This window comes from Manacus vitellinus, unplaced genomic scaffold (assembly GCF_001715985.3).
Source record: "Manacus vitellinus isolate BGI_N305 unplaced genomic scaffold, ASM171598v3 scaffold_0_pilon, whole genome shotgun sequence".
In the NCBI taxonomy this organism is placed as follows: Eukaryota; Metazoa; Chordata; class Aves; order Passeriformes; family Pipridae; genus Manacus; species Manacus vitellinus.
In genome coordinates, this window is record NW_021938789.1 from 23881772 (window position 1) to 23904421 (window position 22650).

Sequence of the window (22650 nt, forward strand, 5' to 3'; positions counted from 1 at the left end):
GTGTTGTATATACTAATTCACATTCTTTGGAGTTAGCAAGGTGTAAAGAGGAAGGGAAAAATGTGGACTGGTAGAGAGCAATATGTAATCCTGCTAATACGTGCAGTTGCAATGCCTGCCAGCTGTTCAGATTAGCTTTTGAGGGAATATGGATCACTGGAGACATATACTTAAAAACAGAAAAGACGTTCAGTAACAGATAACTCTTAAACTGTTCAGGCAAAGATATAAAAATGTACTTCCTAGTGTAGTTTATATTTTGCAGTACTTTGTCAAGGCAGGTGCTACATTCCCTATCATTTAAGGGGTTTTTAGGATGTGTAAAAGGTGCTTAGATGGGACTGGAGACTTTTCCTACTGAGATCGTACAGGTAGTACTTTGAGGACTGTGATCATCTGTTTTCTTCCTGGTGTGTTATCATAATTCTTCCCTTCATAATCTTTGAGAAGGGTGAGCACATACATTACATGCAGTAGCTTCTAGCCATCACTGTTCCTTGTGGAGGTAGACACAGCAGTAGAAGTCAGGGCTTCATCTATTAGTTACCTTTTGGAGTAAGCAAGTAATAGTTCACTGATGATGGGGAAAAAAAAAAAGAAAAAAAAAGTTAAAATTAAAAGAAGTATTCTATTAGGGGGCAAAGAAAAGACCTCGCCTCAGAGAAACTTGAAATGTGAAGTGTGTGATACCAGACTGGATGTGGATAATTAGGAAGATGTCATGAAGCTTCCCCTACATGTTTTTTTCTTGTTCAATCGCTTAGTGTAAGCCATATTTTAGGTCATTAAATAAGTACCATCCAGGTCAATTTAGAAGGAACTCAGGAGAAAGACATTTTTTTACCTCCAAAAATGAGGCTGGCAGTTTACCTGCTGAATCTCTTGCCTAGGTTATTTGAGAACCTATTCTTTTATATTGAAAGCTTGAGTTCTTTTTTCTTATGACAACCAGTTTAGTCTTCTGCAGCTAAATGTTATGTAGAAATAAATGTTATATTGAAATTCTTTAATATAGAGTAAATGGTTTTACTTTATAGCTTTTTCTATGCAATTATGTGGCTTACTCGATATTATATATCTTTCTAAATATTAATGTTCTGAAATTCTATCACCAGTGAACAATCAGAATGAACTATTGGCTCTGTTGAAATCAATAGCAAAATGCTTATTGACTTCTTTTGAATCAGCATTTCACCCAAATTATTTCAGGTGCAAAGAAACTTCTCTTCTTCTACAAGTATCATGGGACTGGAAATCTGCTTAGGTCAAAGTCACCTTGAGGTTTTTTTACTAGGCCTTCATATCATGTATAAACCAGAGAGGTGTGTATCAAACTTTCTTCTTTTTTGTTCTTAATTAAAAGATACTTTGAGAAATCACTGTTTGTGCTAAAATAATTGCCTAATTAGTGTGTAAGAACTGAAAGGAATTGTGAAAGTCCATAGAGGTGAAAGGGGACAAAATTCATTGTGAAACCAACTGCTCCTCTGACACTGTGAATAACCCTTTGTACGTAAGTGGTGGGACGTTTGGAGAAACAATCTTCAGATTAAATGTACATGTTGTTAAATTTAAGGCAAGTCTGACTGTGTAGATAAGCTTTGAAAACTGACAAAACCACTGAGGTTTCTTGGAATCGTTGACTGGAATTTTGTTGTAATTAATTTAGAGAAAGCAGGAAAGACCACACTAGAACTTCCTGGTCTCATTCAGTAGGAAATTAGTGAATTAAATAAATTTGGCAAAATACACAAGTTGAGGCAGTGTTCTGCCTGTTAGACCTTCATTCAGGCTCAGCTAGTGAATAAGTTTCACTCCAGTTCACATCTAAAATGCGAACTTGGAGTTTTTACTTAGTTTCAGTGGACTACAAGCACTGTCAATTATTAAGAAAATATCATATGTGTTTAAATGTCTTAAATTATAATTGGATTTGACATGTTATCTTGAAATTCTGTTGTGACTAAAGTGTCAGTGAAAAATATCGATGCTATGTATTTGCATACAATGCCCAAGCCTGTGTACAATGGGACTGAAGGCACTTGGTGTGTAAGCAAACAATTCTTTACCATCACATATGTGAAGGCTGTGTTTTGTATCCTAACTTCATGCTAACTTTGGAAGCCCAGACATCCATTCTCTTTTCTGCCACTTTGCTTGAGAACCATGTCTTAGGTTTACTGTATATGCAGTAAGTTTTCCTGTGCTAGGTGGTTTTATTTGTTATTAATTTCCACATAGTTGCTATGGGTGCCACAAATAGAGTACAAAAGTTTTTGACTTAGAACAAAAGTTTGGAGAAAAAGTACTTCTTTAACAGAAAATTTAAAATATAATAGTTCAACTGTAATGTAGATAATTTAAAATACAAAACTTGGACCATTCTACATGCCAAGAAAAAAGGAAAATAATATTTTTAATGATCTCAAATTTGATAAAGTTTATGAATGTTCTCAAGGAACTCAGTCATCTAGTACTGTAGTGTATGTAAGTATCTGAATGCTAAATTTATAACTACTTAAGCCACTTAAAATATGATATAAATGTTCATAAATGGAACATTTTTAAAAATGTGCTTGAATGCAGACCTCTCTGACATTGCTTCCAGATCTTTAATCAGTTTGTTAGGCTGTTCTTCTGCGTTAATTTTACTTTCAACAATTCCAAATCTTAATTTACTAGACAACATACAGTCCTTAACTTATTCAGTTTTTCTCCTTCATATAGAATCTTCAATTTTTACTCTTTTTTTTTTTTTTTTGCCGTGGGGTTTTTTGTGGGTTTTTGGGTGTTTTATTTGTTTGTTTGTTTGTGGGGGGTTTTTTGTGTCTTGGGATGTAAAATTTTTCTTCCTTGTACATGAAAATTATTGACTTATTCTTATAGTTCCTCATATGATGAAATAATCTATACACTATATGCATATATAGAATTACAGAGAAAAAGTATTCCAGGCTTTTCCACCTATATTACAACATTTTACAGGTGAGATAATACTAACTTTGTTTTGCACCTTGCTAGACAGCTGATGTTTTTATATCTGCAACTTTGCAGCAGACTATTCAATGTAATGCCATAGTTCAATATATTATATAGAAATATTATATTAATAAATAATAGTAGTAGTATTAGTATAAACATATATTTAACGTTATTAAAAGAATGATTTGATTCTTGTATAAAGTGTATTATTTTTCTCTTCAATTAATATTTCTGCTTTTATTGTTTCATAAATTCTTTTCAGAACCATCTTCAACACAAAGCACTAAATACAAGCACAAAAGAATAATGTGTCCTTTGTAAATTCTTTTTGCTTACTGCTGATCTTGGGAAGCATGTCACTGTTGTCCACATATCTGAGCTGCATAGACTGAAAGCACTTCTTCACTGCCATTCAGCCTGAGAACATCAATAGAAACATTTTTTCAAACCTAGAACTTTTCTGTTTGTGCTTTAATTGGAAGAAAATCTATGTATATATTTTAGATTTCATTTATATTTATATTTCACTGCGATACTTGCTTAGTCAGTACTGTGTTGTGATTCTTCTTTGTATGGTTTCTTACAGTGGTATTTCTGTTCTACTTCATCTCTCATTTGCAGTTTAACCCATAAAAGAGTTCAAAACATTATACATCTCCCTGGATTTACTCACTGTGAACTCCTTTGTGGTATGTCAGCTTTTTGGAAATGTTTCTGAGCAATTTAACTTCTCTGGTTTTTTTCTTTTATTTATTTATTTTTAGCCTTTTCCTCTGTTTTTTGTGTATTCAGTGTCCTTCTCAGACAGGCTGTTGCTCTTTCTCTTCACCTTTTCTTCTTAGTATGTTCTCATCTACCTACTTCAGGCATCACAGTGTTTCTACTTTGAACATATGAATGCTCTTAATGTAAAGTTTGTTGTTGACATCAGTATTTTGCCTTTTTCTGGTTAATTAATATGCTATTCTAAAAAGTGAACCATCTTAAGTTCTTTGTTTTTCAACAACTTTGCCCAAATTAGTAATACTTACTTGCAAGCTACCCTCATTTCTGCAAAGCCGTGGTCTACTGAACCCAGGTTTTCTTCTCTGTTACTGCAGAGAAAAGAGGATAAAGTATCATGAGGTATTGTATCCGCTCTCAAAATTCTACTTTGCATTTCAGTCCACTTTGGTTGCCTGTAATTTATTTATTTCAAAACACTAAATGTGTTGTGAAGGTACAACTTTGTTATTTTATGTATCTAGGCACAATAATTGAGCATTGAATAACTCAGACTTCTGGTATTTGTAGAATAAGGCTAAACTTATTCTCTCTTTTCTGAGCTGCGAACATACTACATGTTCACAATTCAGTACTTGTAATATTCTTAAATTCCTTGTATACTGTAGTGCAAGTATCAAAGTCTCATATGAACAAGCACTTATAATATCTTAATAGAATTTTTCATTTTGCATCAAATAATTCCCTGTTTTCCTTGTCCCAAATACATGGACATCCAATGTTCAATTGATCCCCCTCCAGGTATTAATGTTTATTGCTTCTTTAGTAAAGCTAGTATTTAAGATAATTTAGTATAAGCTTAAATCTATTGATAATTCTGGATGTCTATAAGACTTGTGTTGGTTTTTGCAATCCTGTGGTGCAATAATGATGCTCCACTATTTGGGTTTTTTTCTTGGAGACAGCTGATGGAAGGAACTTGAAATACAACTCATCCTGCTGACAGCAGTATTTGATTTGTATTCATTGCCAGCTGGAATACTTGCTAAGGATAACACAGCAAATAGGTCTGAGGTTTTGTGTCATAACATAAAATTTTTAGCTATTGGTTTTTATAGTATGTTAAGTGAATGCCTGCCATCATAAACATAACTTTATAAAATACATCATCACAAATTTGATAGTTGTTGAAGTACAAGATGCCTAATGGCATAGCACATCCTTTGAAAAAATGTTCTCAAACTCTTACATTCTAATAATTAGGAAGCATCTGCCAGTGCATTAAGCAATGAATTTAAATAAGTGGCTCCTATAACTGCCTTCATAAATCATGGATTTAAAGTGTTTGTTATTGTGAAATAAATTCCTATTTGTCAGGTGTGCCTACTCTCAAATTTTATATTCTAGACATGGAGTGATTCCTTTATTCTCAATTTGTTCTGCTAAAGGCTTCATTTTCTATGTCATGTCAGCAGTGTTTCTTCCAATTTGCTAACTAGACCTAATATACCATGCAAAAAATTGCTCTGGGCAACACTGAACATTTTTTAGTAACTGAGCTGTACAATTCTGATTACCATAGGCTTATTCTAGAAAACTGAGAGGAATTTTAAAAACAGTACAGCAAAACTTATTAAAAATTTAGTTTTGACCCTTTTTTATAGGTATTCAGTTCTATTTTGAAGGTTTTGTACAATCATGTTAGGAGACCTGTATTTTTCCATAGTCTCTTTCTCCAAATGACTGCTTCTTTGTGATCTTAAGTGTTAATCAGCAGAAAGACCAAATGAGAGAGATTGTACTGGGAAGAAGATAATAAGCATGTCTTTTCCATTGAGAAAACACTCATGTAGATTTCAGTTTTCCATTATAGTCAAAGTTACTAAGTTGGCCTATAGAAGAATGAGGAGAAGAGAGTTTAAACAACACACCAAAGAAACCTGTTTTTGAAAAACAAGATTTAGAGAAAGTTTCCCTCAATTAATGCATGCCAACCTAAAATTCTGTTTTCTTAAAAAATTTGATGAGATGCTCTCTTTATCTCGAGAGTAATATTAATATGTAATGCTGTGGAGCGAGACTATGTAATGAAGTTACAATGTCAGATTTAGAGCTTTAGATAATTGAAATGATATCCTATTACAACAACATCAGATAATAAGTTACACCTAAATCTGAACAGAATAACAAAACGCTTGTGGTAGTGAAAATTTTTCTTCCTTTTCACTGACTTAAATGTTGATACTTTATGTACCTGCATAATTTGGTACATAAAATTGTTTTTAATAAACAATATTAAAATCTTAAGGTTTTTTTTTGGTTCACCATCACATAGTGGCAAAGGATATAAGGATATAAAACCCTAGGATGTGCAGGCATATATGTGGCTGTTTCTGCTACATGACGTGTAATAAAAAATTTGTTATAAAACTTGCTTGATAAAACTTCAGAGTATTTGAAACAGTTATGTGTGTCACACAAGTATAATTTTGTTGTTGCTGTTATAAGGAAAAAAATCCTGACATACAAATAACCATACACAAGTCCATTACTACAAATGTGACTTTGGCCCATAATGGCAGCTGCAACTTCATTTTCTTTTGTTCAAGTTTTGGCAATTAGCTGGCAGTCTTTCTCTCAAGAATAATCCAGTGTTCACTAAAGTGTAGTTTGAAAGGAGTTCAGAGACTTACAGTTCTACTCAAGAAATAAACTTTTTAATTCAATCGGTTGAATCTGTTACTTTATACTGTGTTCATTCAGATACCTCTTTTCAAAGTAAGGGTTAAGGTTTATAAATTGATATACAAGCTGTGCTTCAGATGGTACTAAAAATTACTTTGACAAGAAAGAACAGCATGGCTTTCCTCTCTGGCATGTACCTAACTGCTCAATCATATAGACTAATTTTTCATGCTCAGTTTTGCATACCTATTCATGCCTGCCTAGTATGTCTCGGCTTCCTGGTTAATTAGCATTAAAAAAGCTGCATTCCAAATATACAGATATTTCCCCTGTACTTGACAAGTTTCTCTGCCATTGCAAATCCAAAAAAATTGACTTAATTTACTGTGGAATTTGCAGTCAGTTGTCATCGCAAAACCTGTACCTGGAACAGCTTTATACATATCTCTTAAACTCTGTGTAGCAGAGTTTGCTTGGGGAAGACAATTACATGAAACACAGGATTATCCTCACATTCCTCTGTTGTTGTTAATTGGATTGTAGCTTTGGGGTAATTTGAAATTTGCACCTCCCCTTGCTTCTGCTACAAAATAGACTTTTTTGTTTGTTTGTGTTTTTCACAGCTGTTTGATTTCAGCGTAGTCTATTTGGAAACTAGTGTCATAGCAAAGTCTGTCTGTCTTCACTTCTGCTTCCAGCACTTCAGTATTCAGGTGAAACTACCTTTTTTGCCTCACAACTTGAAATCCAATCAAAAGAACACTTTGAAATTTCAAAAGAGAAAATACCACAGGTCCTGACTAAGAAATTAAAAACATCTTCTGAGTTCATAAATATTTTACATATATGTTTTAACCATGATTTAAATAACACCAACAACATGAGCTCAGCTGAATGGCTAATTTCAGCTCTTCCATCTCTATAATTTATAAGGAAAACGTATGGTGTACTATACAGTAGCTGTCTTTCTTGTTTTACCATGACCACTCATTGACAGAACACCAACAATGTGAAGATCATCACACTCCTACACTGTGGCATAGGTATATGGCAACAATCTAGGTACACATTTTACCTTAGACTGTTGGGTTTTTTTTAAAGACCAATGAGATATATCCCATATTGTGCTTAGCATCAGAATGAGAGCAAATACTAAAGAGATATTTGGGAGTTCAGAAATAGTTCTTATTACCAATGTGTTTGCATTTTTAGATGAATTCTGTTCATGAAAAACATCTCAATTTCTTTTGTTTCCTAATTAGAAGTATCATGGTTTGGCTTCCATGTGTTAAACAAGCAGTCCATACTCCAAAACAAGTATTAACAGTAGAACTTTAATCACAGCTTTTCTTTCATTAGAATCACTGCTTTGGTTGTCCAGCTATAATGAAATGTGTAGGAATGTCACTTTTCTCTAAGAATTTTTTTCCATCTTTCTTAAGTTGATTAAAAAGTAGTCAAGTTGTTAAGCAAGACATCACAGTTTCTTTTCCTTAGGCAACTGGGCTAAGCTGTGTCATGCAAACTTCCCCAAACTACCAGAATGCTGTTTCAGAGATCCTGGAAATTCTGGTCTCTGTTAAAGTCTCTCACCTGGGTACTGTGTGTTGTAATGCCCATTCAGAGGGAAGGCATTTGTTGCATGCCAATCCATTAAGCAACTTGGAAATTAGGTAAGAATAAGGGTACCAATGTTTTATTCCTGATAGTTTAAGTTCTGTGTTTTTTCTGAAACCCACAAAGTAATGATTCTTTGAAGGATTGCTGCATCTTTTGTCATCTTATTTTTTTATGATTAATAAATGTTGGAGAAGTCCCTCAGAATTAATTCTTATTCAGCAGGTTTTATCAAAGCTTCTGTATATCTGAGCAGAGAGTTCACAGTTTCTGGATTTGCAAGACTCCTTTGATTATCTGACTCCTTTGATAGCACTTCTAGACACCCTAAATAATGCAGCATAGCTATAAAAGCTGCCTAGGAACAACCAAAGCAGCAGCATAAACCAGGATTTCTATAATACTGTTTTAAATTATACCAACTACCACTTTCATCCTGCTAGTCTGCTAAAGTAAGGCAGCATTTCTCCACTTTTGCTCTAGGGCTGAAACCCAGATCATATTCTGTGCTCGATGCCAGACGGACTTTGTAGAAGGCAGCCAGCACAACCTGTTTTAACCAGCCAGTCTCGTGAAAACTGGCTGCTGTCTCTTGATTCAGTTTTGGTTTGGGCAATGGTGAACACAGCAGTGAGCTCAGGCATGGAAAATGTAGCTCATATTCATGGAATTAATATGAGAGAATCGAAGAGTCTGTTTGAGACTGTTGTGTGTATCTGTATTATATAAACTCTTTAAAAAATTCAACATTAAATATTTCTCTGAAAGGGTTAAATTCATCCATAGCTATTAAATTCTCCCATCAAAAGTGGCTGATATGATTTATGGTCATGTTTAGTAATTGAGTGTCTGAACACTTGCACTAACTGTTACACCAAGGATGCTGAAAAAGTTATAAATACATGGAGTTTTATTTGGAGGGGTCCAGTGTTGATTTCCTAGGTATCCTTCTTCTTTTTAGAGTCAAGTGCTTGAGTGTAAGCTGAATAAAATCACTAAAAGTGCATAAGTAAGACCTCTGGTGATTCTGTCCCTCAACCATTTTGTGTATGCTGGTGTGTTCACTTCAGCTATTTTGTTAGTCCTGGTCTTGCTGGTCTATAACTGAGCTGTACTGGATTTCATGTAGAAATCCATAACTTAGAGAGACTGCTTACTAGGAATATAATACAGGAAATTTTCACCAGGTTGGCTTATATTTGAGTTGGACATATTCGTAAAGCTAGTAGCTGTTGAAAAGAAATTGTTTCTTTCAAGTAACTTAGTCTTAAATTAGAGTATTTCTGTTTGATTATTAAATAAAATGAAGATTCCTGGAAAAAATATTGTCTCAAATAGCTGACTTCTCACTTCTTACTGTCATATGTGGTTTTCATTTTGCCAGAAACACAAAATCATTTATTTAGGATTTCTGTTAGGACCGAGTTTAGATTTAGTTTTGTGTTTATTACTACATTGAATTTTGAAGCCATTGAGTATCATTTGCAGATGTCGCTTTTATATCTGGGTATCTACAATAAAAGAAATTATCCTATTAAATACTTGTACATTATGCTAACTATTGGACATTAATATGTGATTAGACTTGTCAGAGGTTTCTGAGCTGTGTGGTAAATAAACCAAAGTCAAGACTTTTTGCATTTCTTTAGTTTTTGAGATGGGACTTCATATATTTATTTACTCAGTTTCAGTGTTGTTTAATTTCTCTGAAATAAACTCATACCCATATTACTGGGTCCCATGTCCTCTGTCCCAAGAAAAGGTTTATAGTTCTTTTGGTAAATCACATCCATATGCTAACAGAGGTTCTACGTTGTTCTCACACATGTGAATAACTTAGGCCCAAACCAGCATCATCTCATGTTTTTTCACATCAGTGGTCACAATAAGGCTTTTGAGAGCTGGCTGCTATGGGGAAAATAGGTCACTGTACATGTGCTGTCTCTAGCAGGTGATAGTATCTCCTGTGATGGAAAGAAAGCAGGGAATTAGATTAGGCTTCTATTGCAGATTTTCACAGACACCTGCCTGGTCTAATAACTTCATAAGAAGTCCCTTATTGGATTCTTAAGCAAGTTAAAACTCTGATCAGTAGGAACTGAACAGATACTACTATGTAGGAATAAAATAAGCATATTTGGAGAGCATGCTTCAAGTGAACCTATGTGAAACTATACTGTTTTTACAAAGCATAACATTTCAATAGGTAGCTGCAATCACAGACTCAGAAAGCTAGGGCTTTGGAGCTGCATGAGATTTTATTCTTAATCTTGCTGGGCAGTTTAAGCTGCTTTTGAAGAGTTACGTAGTTAACACAGAAGAAAACCTGTCTAGAGAGAAATGTAGTTGTGATCATGAAATCACACAATAAAACATTCATTAATATACCTTGATGTTTGATTTCAAAGTGTTTGCTTTACTGCATGAATTATTTGTTCTCTATAAAATGTTTAAGCTTTTTCTGCAATTAAAATGATAAGGTGTGGTAATGGTATTGTGAGAGAATGTTTTAGAACTTTCACTTTTTAAACATTTTAAACATTTAAAGACTGCTGAAAGTCATACTACTTCTGGCCTTGGAAAACATATAAATCTGAATTGATAGAGAAAGTTCTTTTTCCCCTTTAAGTTAAGAAGTTAGACTTCTTATATCTAATGTGTGTTCTTGGCAAAATTGGTGGTCTTTAATTAAAATATGCCGTTCCAAAGGCTTGATCATAATTAAGTAATCCATGGCCTTCTGTAATGTTCCTTTCTCTGATGAATTTCACCCTGAATGTTAATGCAGTAAAAGAAGACAGATTAACAACGTTTATCCTAATGGTGTGGAATTCATAAGTCTCTCTTTGGGGCAGTTAACTACTGTGTTGCTTCATTTCTTTCTAGATATATTAGCTTGAACTTGGCCTGTTGTCTCCTTCAGGGGACAGTCTCCATCCAGGGGTTTCTTCAACATACCATCCAAGTTCAGCTTATCACTATGAATAATTATTAGCAAAATTAGTCTGCTTTTGATTAGTTTTCAATACACTTTTTTATTAGATGCATGTCATATCTCATAAACTCAAGACAGGTTATTTCTCAGTTATCCAAAATGATTATACTTCATGAAGTAGCTTTGTATCTTAGGCTATTATAAAACCCAACTTAGTTTAATAAGCTCCATTTACCCTAGCATCCTTCATGTACATACTGATGGAAAATAAACATCATGATGTTTGTTTTAAGAAAGATTATGAAGCACATGAAATCATGTTTTAATTTTGGGCACTTAACAAATTCTTCTTGCCTTGAGAATTAGCACATCTCACAGAGGCCTTATTTCTCCTTACTTTGTTTCTGTTTTATTTACATTGCATTAACAGAAAGGAATGGAAGAGCACAGATTATAGTTAAGTATATTACTGAACCATGACAACTGCCACTCTTGAAGGGAAATCAAAAGCACAATTTGCATTTAGGGGAATTTAAAGGTATATTACATTGCTGTTATCCTTTACTATCCTGGTGTGGTATTATATATGTACCATCTGCAGTTCCATAGCACTAAATATTTAATGAGTCTATGAATATTAGATAAATATTTAATACAATTTTGTAGAAATATGCAAGCATTGAACAATTGTTTGTCACTACCAAAGAAAATGACCTGATTTGAGGATATGATTATTCCAGTTCACAGATCAAATAGCTTCTGTGAAATCCGACCTGAGATAGGAGAATGCCAGAGTTGGAAAAGGACTGATTATTCAAAGTGTGAATTACTCAGGCTTTGGTTCCCCTGTTAGTCCTACCAGTGGGGCATTTACTGTTGCATCTCTTGTGTGGCAGCAGTAGTTGGGCGGCTGTACAGGTTTCTGCTCAAGCTATGCTTGTCTCTCTTCTGACAGACTTTATCTTCACATCTTGCGTGGTCCTCCCTCTTGATGCCATTAAAATGAAAGAGAAATACTGAGTTTATTCATTAATTTATTTAAACCATTTGCCTAGAGCATTTGCAGCCAGATAGGCTTCACAGAGCTTCCAAATATTAAATGGATTCAGTGTCAAAAAGCAGAAATGATAGCAAAACAGAAATCTCACTTCTTGGTGTTTTAATAGTCTGTAGTTTCAAATAAAATTCATGAGAATATCTACCTTGCATATAGGTCATTCAGCAATCTTCTTATAGAGGGAAAAAAGTAATAAGAGAATAAAGAAACTTCACATGTGACCAGATCCTTTCCTTAGCTTGAGAATTGATAAATAGCTAATTCTTCAATATTCCTTTAAAAATGTGTCTTTAAATATATTCTATTTTAAGTAAGTATGAGCCCCAGATGTCCATGAATTTCAAAATTTGATGAGTCAGTGGCCATTGCAGTGTGCAAAACTGATGTGTGGGGGTACGTTTGCATAAATATGTGTCAGTACAAATATAATCTATGCTTCAGTCAACCTCACAGTATTGTCATATGCCTGTAGGGAAAAACATAAGGACAAATTCCTTAAACATAAGGACATTCTTTTTTCAAGAAAAGCTGTTTGCTATAATTTTTACATTAAATACTGCAGTTCTATCTTCTGAAAACTTCTACTCTCATTTTTTGTCTGTTTAGAAAGGAGGTCTGAAAGTGCATTGGGGAAAAAACACAACCCATAATTCCTTTGTGAAGTGGTTAAGAGCCATTCCTCATAAGAAATGGGATGAGGTACTGCCATAAATTCATGTGATTCACAATATGTTGTGAAATGCAAATATCCTTCCTCCCTGGAACAGTCTGTGCTACTTTATGCACTTCACTAGCATTGCTCTGACTGACTCACAGCTATAGAGGAGATGCACCATGGTGCAGTTTTGAGTATTTGGAGAATAATGTCTTGGGGAAGCAGTTTGAGGACTCTATTGGTCACACACAGATTTATTGCTAATTAACTTTAAAGAAAAAATCTACCTAAGTACACTTGTAAAAGGACAGGGAAGTTAAGAGTTAAAATGTCAATACTGGACAGTAAACATCTGCTTTATTTAATATTTTAACAAAGTAGCTTTGAACTGGTGAACTCTTCCTGTTAATCTGAGATCTCTTGCGCTCTCAAACAAAGATGAAGCTTGGTTTTTGTCTTCAAGGTGGCTACTCACTTTGCTTTTAGCCATTTCTGTCCCCTCTCTGGAAGCAGAGCAGGTATATAACAATTGTCTCTTACTAGGTTTTTAATGTACATGTAACATTTCCAGAACTAAATCAAAGAACATCCACCTCCTTGCAAGCAAGGCTATGCCTTTAGCAACTTACATTTAAAGAAATATGATTACAGCATTAATCCCTATGAGACATTTAACCAGAAATTCATATTCATCAGCTAGTTTTCAAATTACAGTCTCTGATTCAGGTCTTCTAGTCAGGGTTTTTTTGTTTTAGGTTTTAGTTTGGTTGGCTCAAGTTTCACATTTGCAAATAAACTGTGTCTAGTTCATTGTGCTGAGTATCAGTTGGCAGCTAGGACTCTTATCTGTCACCTAATTAATTGTGATAATGAGGCTGTCTTTCTTTTCATTATTTTGTCTTCTTAAGGGCTTTTATCTTTAAAGAGACTGGTCAAATCCTGATATAAAAATGAATATTTTACATCATGTAGTAAAACTAATTACTTTGTTAATTTAACCAACAGGCAGGGAAAGATATTCTACTCTAAATTTCTTGTTCTTTTTAGGATTTTATCATAGAGATTACCTATCTTAATGAATTAGGAGAGAAACCTCCAGGGAGACCTTATTGCAGACTTGCAGTACTTAAAGAGATCGTATTAGAAAGATGGGGACAGACATTTTACACCTGTTTTAAAGGACAAAGGGTAATAGTTTTAAACTAAAAGAAGATAGATGTAGACTAGATATGAGGAAGAAACTTTTTATCATGAGGGCAACGAGATGCTGACATAGGTTGCCCAGGGAAGTGATAGATACCCCATCCCTGGAAACGCTCAAGATCAGGTTGGGCAGCACTCTGAGCAACCTGATCTAGTTGAAGATGTCCCTGCTCACTGCAGGGGGATTGGACTATATGGTCTTTAAAGGTCCCTTCCAACCCAGACCATTCTATGATTCTGTTATTCTAATGAGAAATTTCTGAGAATGTCTTTCCAACAGTTGAAACCTTATATTATTCTGATACCAACCCTGCTAGAGCATTACATTAAATCACTATACTACTTCTGTAACACATAAAAACTTGCCTTAAGTTTTTTTAATCAGAATATGATTAAAAAAACGGTAACCATCTAATTAGTTTTTTTTATAACTTTTTGTAATTATAACTTTTTGTAATTATTTATTATTTCCAAGTGAAACCAGAAGTCACACAAACTTGAGTGATATTTTTCAATAAAGTTACTATGCTGGGTAATGAAGACTAGAACCTAAAATGTGATTCCTCCCCAGTGTGGGACAGATTTTTGTCATCAGAAGCAGTAGCATAAAATTTTCCTTTTTTGGAGGTGAGGCTCTTCATCTCTGTTAGGAAGAAAGCTAAACAATATAATGTCAGCAAATTGTTTTGAGGAAAGTAATGATTTGTCCATATAGTGTCAGTATGTATATGTGTTTATGTGCAAACTTTGGATTCTGTTCCTTCAGTGGTGTTACAGTGAATTAAATTGCTACCATAAGAGGAAGAGAAAAGTAATTTACTTTAGCAAAGTATAAAAGTGTATGAATAAAAATTTCATCTCTCATCTAAATGTTTTGCAAATACATAAGGCATTTATAATCCTAGTAGTCCTGTGACAACCAGTTTTATTAATCAGTGATAATAATAATACCTCTTCAACATAGAGTATGTGTCTTTAGTTCCCAATGTGTGTTTTCATTCAATTTAGCATGTGTGTAGAGAAAGACTAGTAGTGATGATGTATAAATGCATATAGGTATTTAATAACTAAATAGGGCTACTAAACCCTGTTGCACTTTCCTGATGAAAGGCTCATTTTTTATTTCAGTTCACATTGTAATAACAAATACAGTATATATATTATAATCACTGTAAGCTTTAGACTATAACTTTGTGTCATGATCAAAGAAATAGATGTTTATTGTTTGTTAGGCACACTTGAATCCAGATCCTGCAAGTTTGTATGTAGACCTGTGTGTATATATATTGCTTTAGATGTGTGAGAAATAATGACAGAAGGTCACTATTCACAGAACTGTGATCATGTCTGAGTCAGAGTACACAATGTATCAAGCATTTTAACTTTGTCATTAATTTTTATTAATCTGAAATATTCTTCCTTTGTGTTATATATATGTGTGTGTGTGTATATATATATGTATATATATAGGTATATTTAACCTTAGTGAGATTTATGAGTCATGCAAAAAAACCCAAGAAATACAATTTGGCTCACTGTCATATTATACTGCAATGAGATATTCTTCTGAGATCAGTGATTTTTATCTTGTTAAAGAAAAAAGATACCTCTGAGAGATGGAATCTTTAGATACATGAAGGCCTTGCCTGGTTTAGCTTTTATTAGTTATTTGAATGAGCATAATATGATTGAATTCTGAAAGCAATAGATAACCATCTACTGAGTAAAAACTTCTATAATTTCTTATGTAATACATGATCTGACACCACATCAATCAGAGCTTAACTACTGTGGAAAAAGGCATTCTTTTGTATTTCAAAGCATTAGAGTATTTAAAATCTGAATTGTTCTGAATCATGACAAGGATGGTATTCCACCAGAATTATTCAGAATAAAATTAATTAAAGCAACATGTATGAGTGAAAAAATAAATTAACAGAACCCTGCATCCATAAGGAGGGCAAAAAGTTTCCCGTTTCTTTACCTTTATAGATGTAAGCATTTTTCTTTCTATTTAGTTGGGGTGAAAATTGTATCTTTGCCTAAGAAGAATATGTGTAAATAATACTTTGAGAACATGGACATATTTAATTTCACATAGAATAGTATGACAAACTGTACTCAATATTTGTAATTGATATAGTAGAGAAAGACACAGAATCTCCCTCATTTTGTGCATGTTTGCATTCCTTCAAATTTTTGCTTCTTTTTTGCTATCATAACTAGCTAACAATAAATTCTAACAGCTTTTCACTAACGTGCTGTAAGTTCTTAAAAATAAATGTACAAAGGGAGCCCATTAACAATAATTATTTGGGGTAAGGGGGAAGTAGACTGTGTTAGGCTTAGTATTAACTTCTGTTATTGCAGTCATAACATATCCATTTAAACAAGAGAGTTCATGAATTAGGATCTCTGAAGGACACAATTGTACCTTATTGCAGAAAAATGAAATATACTTGGTATATATATCTCAATCTGAGAAAGACTAAAGTTGAATTTTTTTTTAGAGTCAGGGTTCAGTTTTCACTTTTGTAAAAGCCATGCTGATGGCTTTTGATCAATCAGTCCTTGATTTCATCACCTGCCTTCTCAAAAATTGTATCTCCTAAGCAAATAAATGTATGTCCTTTATTCCACAGTAGCAGCAGTGTGAAAAAGAGTCCAATATAATGTAATGTTTGAAACATTGCATTCACTGTATATACATGCTTTGCTAAATATACTATTTTTAACATTCCTTTTTACTAAACATATATACATAAACTGTGCTGTTAATTTCTAGCTGTTGCTGCCTGCATTTTTCTGCAAAACGGGTTTTAGTTTTATTCTCATATAGCCATTTGTGCCATTTTCAGTGGATTTCTTCGTTTTAAAGAGAATTGTTCTTCATTTTTATTTTACAGAGTTACATACATGGAAGCAGTCAGGCTCAGTTTGTTGCAGAATCACATATTATTCTTCTGCTGAGTATCCTTCAAAGTGATGATGAATATAAAAAAAGCAAGATGAGGCACAGTGTGATGTTAAATAAAATTGCTCTGGCAGGGAATAACTGAACATTTGAGCAGGTATTGTATTTTGCCTTACTTGCTATATGTTGAAGTAAATATTCAGTATTGTTGCTATTTACTGCCAAGTAAACCTGGCATTCCTTTCGCTAATGTGTACCTTATTATATCCTTTGTTAGTCTTATGCCTTCAGTGTTACCTTTTCGTAGCAGAAACTAATTTTCTTCTTTTTTTACTCTGTGTTATAATAGTTAAAAATTCATTGAAAAAATAATTTTATTTCTTCTTACTGACAAGAAAAGCATACAGAAATTTACCAATCATGCACGAAGATGATTTGTCCTCCAGTAGTCCTTGGATTTTTTTTTCCCCCACCTAATCTAGACAGTTTCTTACTACTTCTTGAAATAAATAACTCAATCACATTTGTTCTGACATCATCTTCTCACAGAAAGACTCTTGAGACCTACTTTTACCTTTTACTCTTTCATTCTTACTGAGTCAGAAAAAGTTAAATGAATTTTTTTTGTGAATATGTCTTAATAAACTGTAAGAAAAGCTTATATGTTCTGGATTTTTTAAACCCTGCTTCTCATCAGCTTTATTCATTGAGTTAAAACTGTAGTCACCATTAACCATTTTTAAAGTCTAGTTTCCATTACAAATACCTTTGTCTGAGGGGAGCAAACAAAAGAAAATAGTATTTCCCAATTTATAGTAATAACTAGATCTCAGTTACATTAATGCAACTGTCTGAAAGAATCCTTTCAGTGATGTTGTTCATTGCCACTTCCAAAAGGAATTCTCTGAGGTTTCATTTCATGGCTCAATACTGTTGAGATGAGTTTTTGGTCACACACAAATTTCAAAATGAAATCTTTGCCATGAAATATTGACAAATGTGCATGAAAATTAATATTTCTGTATACTTTCAATGTTGGTAATAATTATTAGCTGCTCCATTGCTTCTTCATTATTTGCTTATTGAGAAAATGTTGCTAGAAAATGTGAGAATTAGAAAAAAAAGTATGCCAAATTGATAAACAGCAGTACATTCAATTTATCCTTTAAAGTTTAAAAGATGCATTGAATTTTAAAACAAGGCATTACTATGCTGGTAATGTACATGTTTCATTTGGTTGCTTCTTTTTACTTTGTAGTAGTTGTCACTTTTTGCTAGATGTTGAAATAAAATGTTGTGTTTCTCTATAAAGTGAATTTTTAATACCTCTGATGAAAAAATGTGAATTTCCATTGCATTTCTATACTTATTTTTAGATAGGGATTCTATCCCATTTACTAAATGACTTCTGTATAAAAATCTGCTGGTTTTCCAGGCTGTAGCTGCATAATTAGGACATGGTTAAGAAGGACTTGTGAAGAAGTCAGATACTCAATTTAAATAATTTTATAAATCAAAATTAAATTCAGTAAAATCTATGCAATGTTACTGATTACATACCAGGTGTATGTACACAGACAGTGTACCCACCTAGAACTGGTAACAGGGGTGAACCTCATTACCACTTGTGGTAATGAAAAAGCATCAAAAAAGAAAGTGATGTAGTTTGATTGGCATTTCAGTGGTTGAAATGCAAACTTCCAGCTACATCACTGTTGTGAGATGCATATTTCAAGGAGTTTAAGGGAACTCCGGTGCCAAGACTCACGTAATGCTTCCTAAAATTCTTGAAAAGCCATTTGACATAGCTGAAGCCAGAAAGTTTTAAGAGAAAGAACGTTCAGGGTTATTTTAACTATCAGTACAACTGGATTTCAGGCCGTTAAAAAATACTGAAATACATCTTGATTGTGTACAATTCATCCATAAATTCAGATTCAAATAGATAATTTTCAGACTATTGTCCACTTTCTCAACTTCTGAGTTAGGAATCATCCTTCTTCACTGAGATGAGATATTTAGCAATTGGTATCTTAAACATACTCCTTCCTCAACCCTCAAGGCTTGTCAAATCATCCCCTGGGATGGTTATGATTTGAGAATTGAATAGTATAAGTGGAGTATTAGTCATTGCTCATTGTTTCCTGATCTGAAGCAAAACCGTCTTGAAAGAAGCAATGAGACGTGTTTCATTGCACAACCATACTTTTTGTATTCATTAGTTTCTATATTAAGTCATTAATATCTTAATTAATGACATAGAGCAATCGAGTGCACCCTCAGCAAATTTGCAGATGACACCAAGGTGAGTGGTGCAGTTGCCACACCTGAAGGACAGGATGCCATCCAGAGGGACCTGGACAGGTTCCAGAAGTGGACCCATGAAAATCTCATGAGGTCTAACAAGGCCAAGTGCAAGGTGCTGCACCTGAGTCAGGACAACCCTCAGTACCAGCACAGGCTGAGGGATGAATGGATTGAGAGCAGCCCAGCTGAGAAGGACTTGGGGATGCTGGTGGGTGCAAGGCTGGACAATGAGCCAGCAATGTGCACTTGTAGCCCAGAAAGCCAATCATGTCCTGAGCTGCATCAAAAGGAGCCCCTCTACTCCTCTCTGGTGAGACCTCACCTGGAGTGCTGCATCCAGCTCTGGGGTTCCCAGCACAGGAAGGACATTGACCTGTTGGAGCGAGTCCAAGAGAGAGGATTGGGTAAGCTTGGAAAACAGGTAGCTTTGGGGTGACCTATTTGTGACCTTCTAGTACCTGAAAGGAACTTACAGGCAAGGTGGGGCAAGACTATTCACAAGGGCATGTAGTAACAGGATAAGGGGGAATGGGTTCAAGTTGAAAGTAGCTTTAGATTAGGAAAAAGTTCTTTACTGTGAGGATGGTGAGGCATTGTAACAGGTTACCCATGGAAGTTGGGGATACCCCATCCCTGTAGGTGTTCAATGCCAGGTTGGATGGGGCTCTGAGCAACCTGGTCTAGTTGAAGGTGTCCCTGCCCATTGCAGAGGGATTGGAAGTAGATGATCTTCAAGATCTCCTTTCCCAAACCCAAACCATTCTATGATTCTATCATTCAATCCATTATATAAAAAAAAATAAAAACTCTTGCTGTGAAAAGAGGCTAATACCTTGTTTTTGAGAACAGCATGTAACTGGAGAATATTTCCTAAATAGAATTACTAGAGTGCATGTTTTGCTTGAATTTTTCAAATGTAAGTAGAAATTAAATTCAAATGGAAATGGTTGAGATAAAGAACCTGTAATGTGATCAGTATTTTTGAAATTTTATCAGGTATTGTAGTGGTTTAAGTATTAGTAGGAGAAGGTTAAGACAAATACCTCTATCAGCAAAGTATGCCTCACCTTGTAAGGGGTCAGCAAAGAATTTCTCATGTTCTAATCATCATCCCCAAGCACAAAAAAAAAAAACCAGACTAAACAAACAAAACCCTCAAACAAACAAAAAACAACCTACCAAAAAACTACACCAAAACGAAACAAACAAACAAAAAAAGATAAAAAAGCGTGCATGATAATCTCTCCCCCCATTTTATGCAACAGTAAACTGAGCACAGGCTCAAGTGGATGTTTTCTAGTTTTTCTTCTCATGTGTTATTAAGCAACTGCATGATCTGCAACTAAAAAGGTAGTCATTTCTTTATGTGTGTAATGCTAATGCCAGATTTTGTACTCTTGGCAGAAATACAGCAAACTATGAATGAGACTACCAAACTGTTTTCACAAAAGTAACCGAGTGTTAGTCAACCTCTTTTCTCTCCTTCTTTCTTTCCTCGCTTACTACTAATAAGGACTAAATGTATGAAGTAAAAGTATAAATTATGTCATCATCATGGCTGGGCTTCGCAAACGAAGATTTGGGAGGGCTCTACCCACATTTGTTGAAAGCGTGTTGGTGGCTAAAAGGGCCAATACGAGATAGGCACGTCCAGTTTCAAAAGGCACAGCAGAAAGACTGCTCTCCATTGCTGGCAAAATCCTGGCAAGAATACTCTTGAACAGACTAATACCCGCTATAGCAGAAGGAATTCTACCTGAAAGCCAGTGTGGTTTCAGAGCCAACAGGAGCACCACAGACATGGTATTTGTTCTCAGACAACTGCAAGAGAAGTGCAGGGAACAGAACAAAGGTCTCTATGTAACCTTTGTCGACCTCACCAAGGCTTTCGATACTGTGAGCAGAAAAGGTCTATGGCAGATTTTGGAACGTTTAGGTTGTCCCCCCTAAAATGATCGTCTCACTCCATGAGGATCAGCGCGGCCAAGTCAGATATGGCAGTGCACTTTCTGAGCCCTTTCTATAAATTATGTATCACATTAATAAATGTAGGAATTATCAGGTTTTCTTCCTTTTGGGCGTTCTGTGATTAAATTTTCTATTAGAGTATACTAATAAAAAGTATCCCAAATTTACTAGCAATTGGTTTCATTTAGTAGGGTATCTGTAATTTTGGAGTTTATTGATACAATTTTTGGGTTTTGTTTTGGATTTGGTGGTATGGGTTTTTTTCATACATCCGAAAAATCACCTTGATTTTTACAAGGGCTAAATATTATGCTCTGTTACTACTGATCATTTTCTGTATGATCTTACAAATTTTGATGATCAGTCTTTTTCATCCTACTTTAAAACTGTTGTTCTTCATGTATCAAAATTCAAAACCTTTTCAATAGCACTGTCTAAATAATATGTTTTCAGCATATATCAGCTGGGAAAAGGAACAACAGAAGTTTCATATGTAAAAGTGTAATAATTTGAGAAGATACGTAACAGGATTTGCACAGAAAAAAAATTCTACAGAGGAATAAATTTATCAGAAAACATGAACATCTGAATTTAAAACATTTGCTTGCCATGGTTTATCTGATTGCCACATTCCCCCCATGTTTTCAAAATAGTTTCTTAATGCATAGTGATGCAGATAAAGAGGAACTGGAAAATAAGTACATCTTTTGATGCCATCTCATTTTTGGCACATGAAAAACTGTTGAAGTAAGAACTTGCTAAAATTTTACATTCTGCATTGCTAGAGAATTACAGTACTGTAAAAGATTATTTTAAGAGCTAGGACTGTTGTTTTCTTTTGTAGAATATCAAAATAGTGTAAAGGCATAATGGAGAATGTTAGAAACAGGAGTTAAAAATAGAAACAAGCTGTGTATTCTGTGATAAAAAACCTTGTATTGAAATCACAACTCTGTTGAATTTTTGCTTCCACATCAGAAAGCTGCAGCAAGTACCATGCTCAGTGTTACAGTGTGAAGCTACGAAGCTGATATTATTGAAGGTAAAAGGCAGCCAATGAGGCTGAAAGCTCAACAATGATGACTAAAGTTAGAAAGCAACAATTGAAGCAAAAATAGTGACAATGTGAGGGAAGCTTTAGGGGTAATCATGTGAGGCTCCAAAAGAGAGGGGAAAAAACCAGCATAATTCAGGTGGTTACAGAGCTAGAATTCTCAGTTGCAGAGCAAACAAGTTACTTTTGTGAGGCTGTTATTCCTGGTGGTAAGAAAAGTGAATTAAACTCATGATCTGGTAAAAAAATTAAGAACTAAGTTACAAAATGGTTTCTGCCAGATAGCTTTATAGTGCGTGGTTGACTGGTTTGTTTCTCAGAAGCAACCAGGTAAGGGAAATAGCAAAGGACTACATTATGTATTGATATTGCATGAGATAATCACACAGAAAAATTCCATTTACAGAGCAGTTCAAAACCTTTGCAAAAGTAACACTTCCCCAAGAGGATTTGGTGACTTACCCTCACATCTTGGGACTGTTTTTTTTTCCCCATGACTGTTAAAGTCAGGACTAAAACACTACTATAAATCCAAGCGAGGTATTGGCAA

At 34.4% G+C, this 22650-nt stretch overlaps 1 protein-coding gene across 2 annotated transcripts in view; it reads left to right on the plus strand.

Annotated features, from left to right (window-relative positions):
* Positions 1-22650, plus strand: part of TUSC3 (tumor suppressor candidate 3) — a 104134-nt gene that overhangs the window by 71248 nt on the left and 10236 nt on the right. For both annotated transcript variants that reach the window (XM_018069670.1, XM_018069661.1), the window contains exon 7: positions 16764-16827. In XM_018069670.1, coding sequence (XP_017925159.1) covers positions 16764-16827 — 64 coding nt within the window. The remainder of the gene's footprint in view (positions 1-16763; positions 16828-22650) is intronic.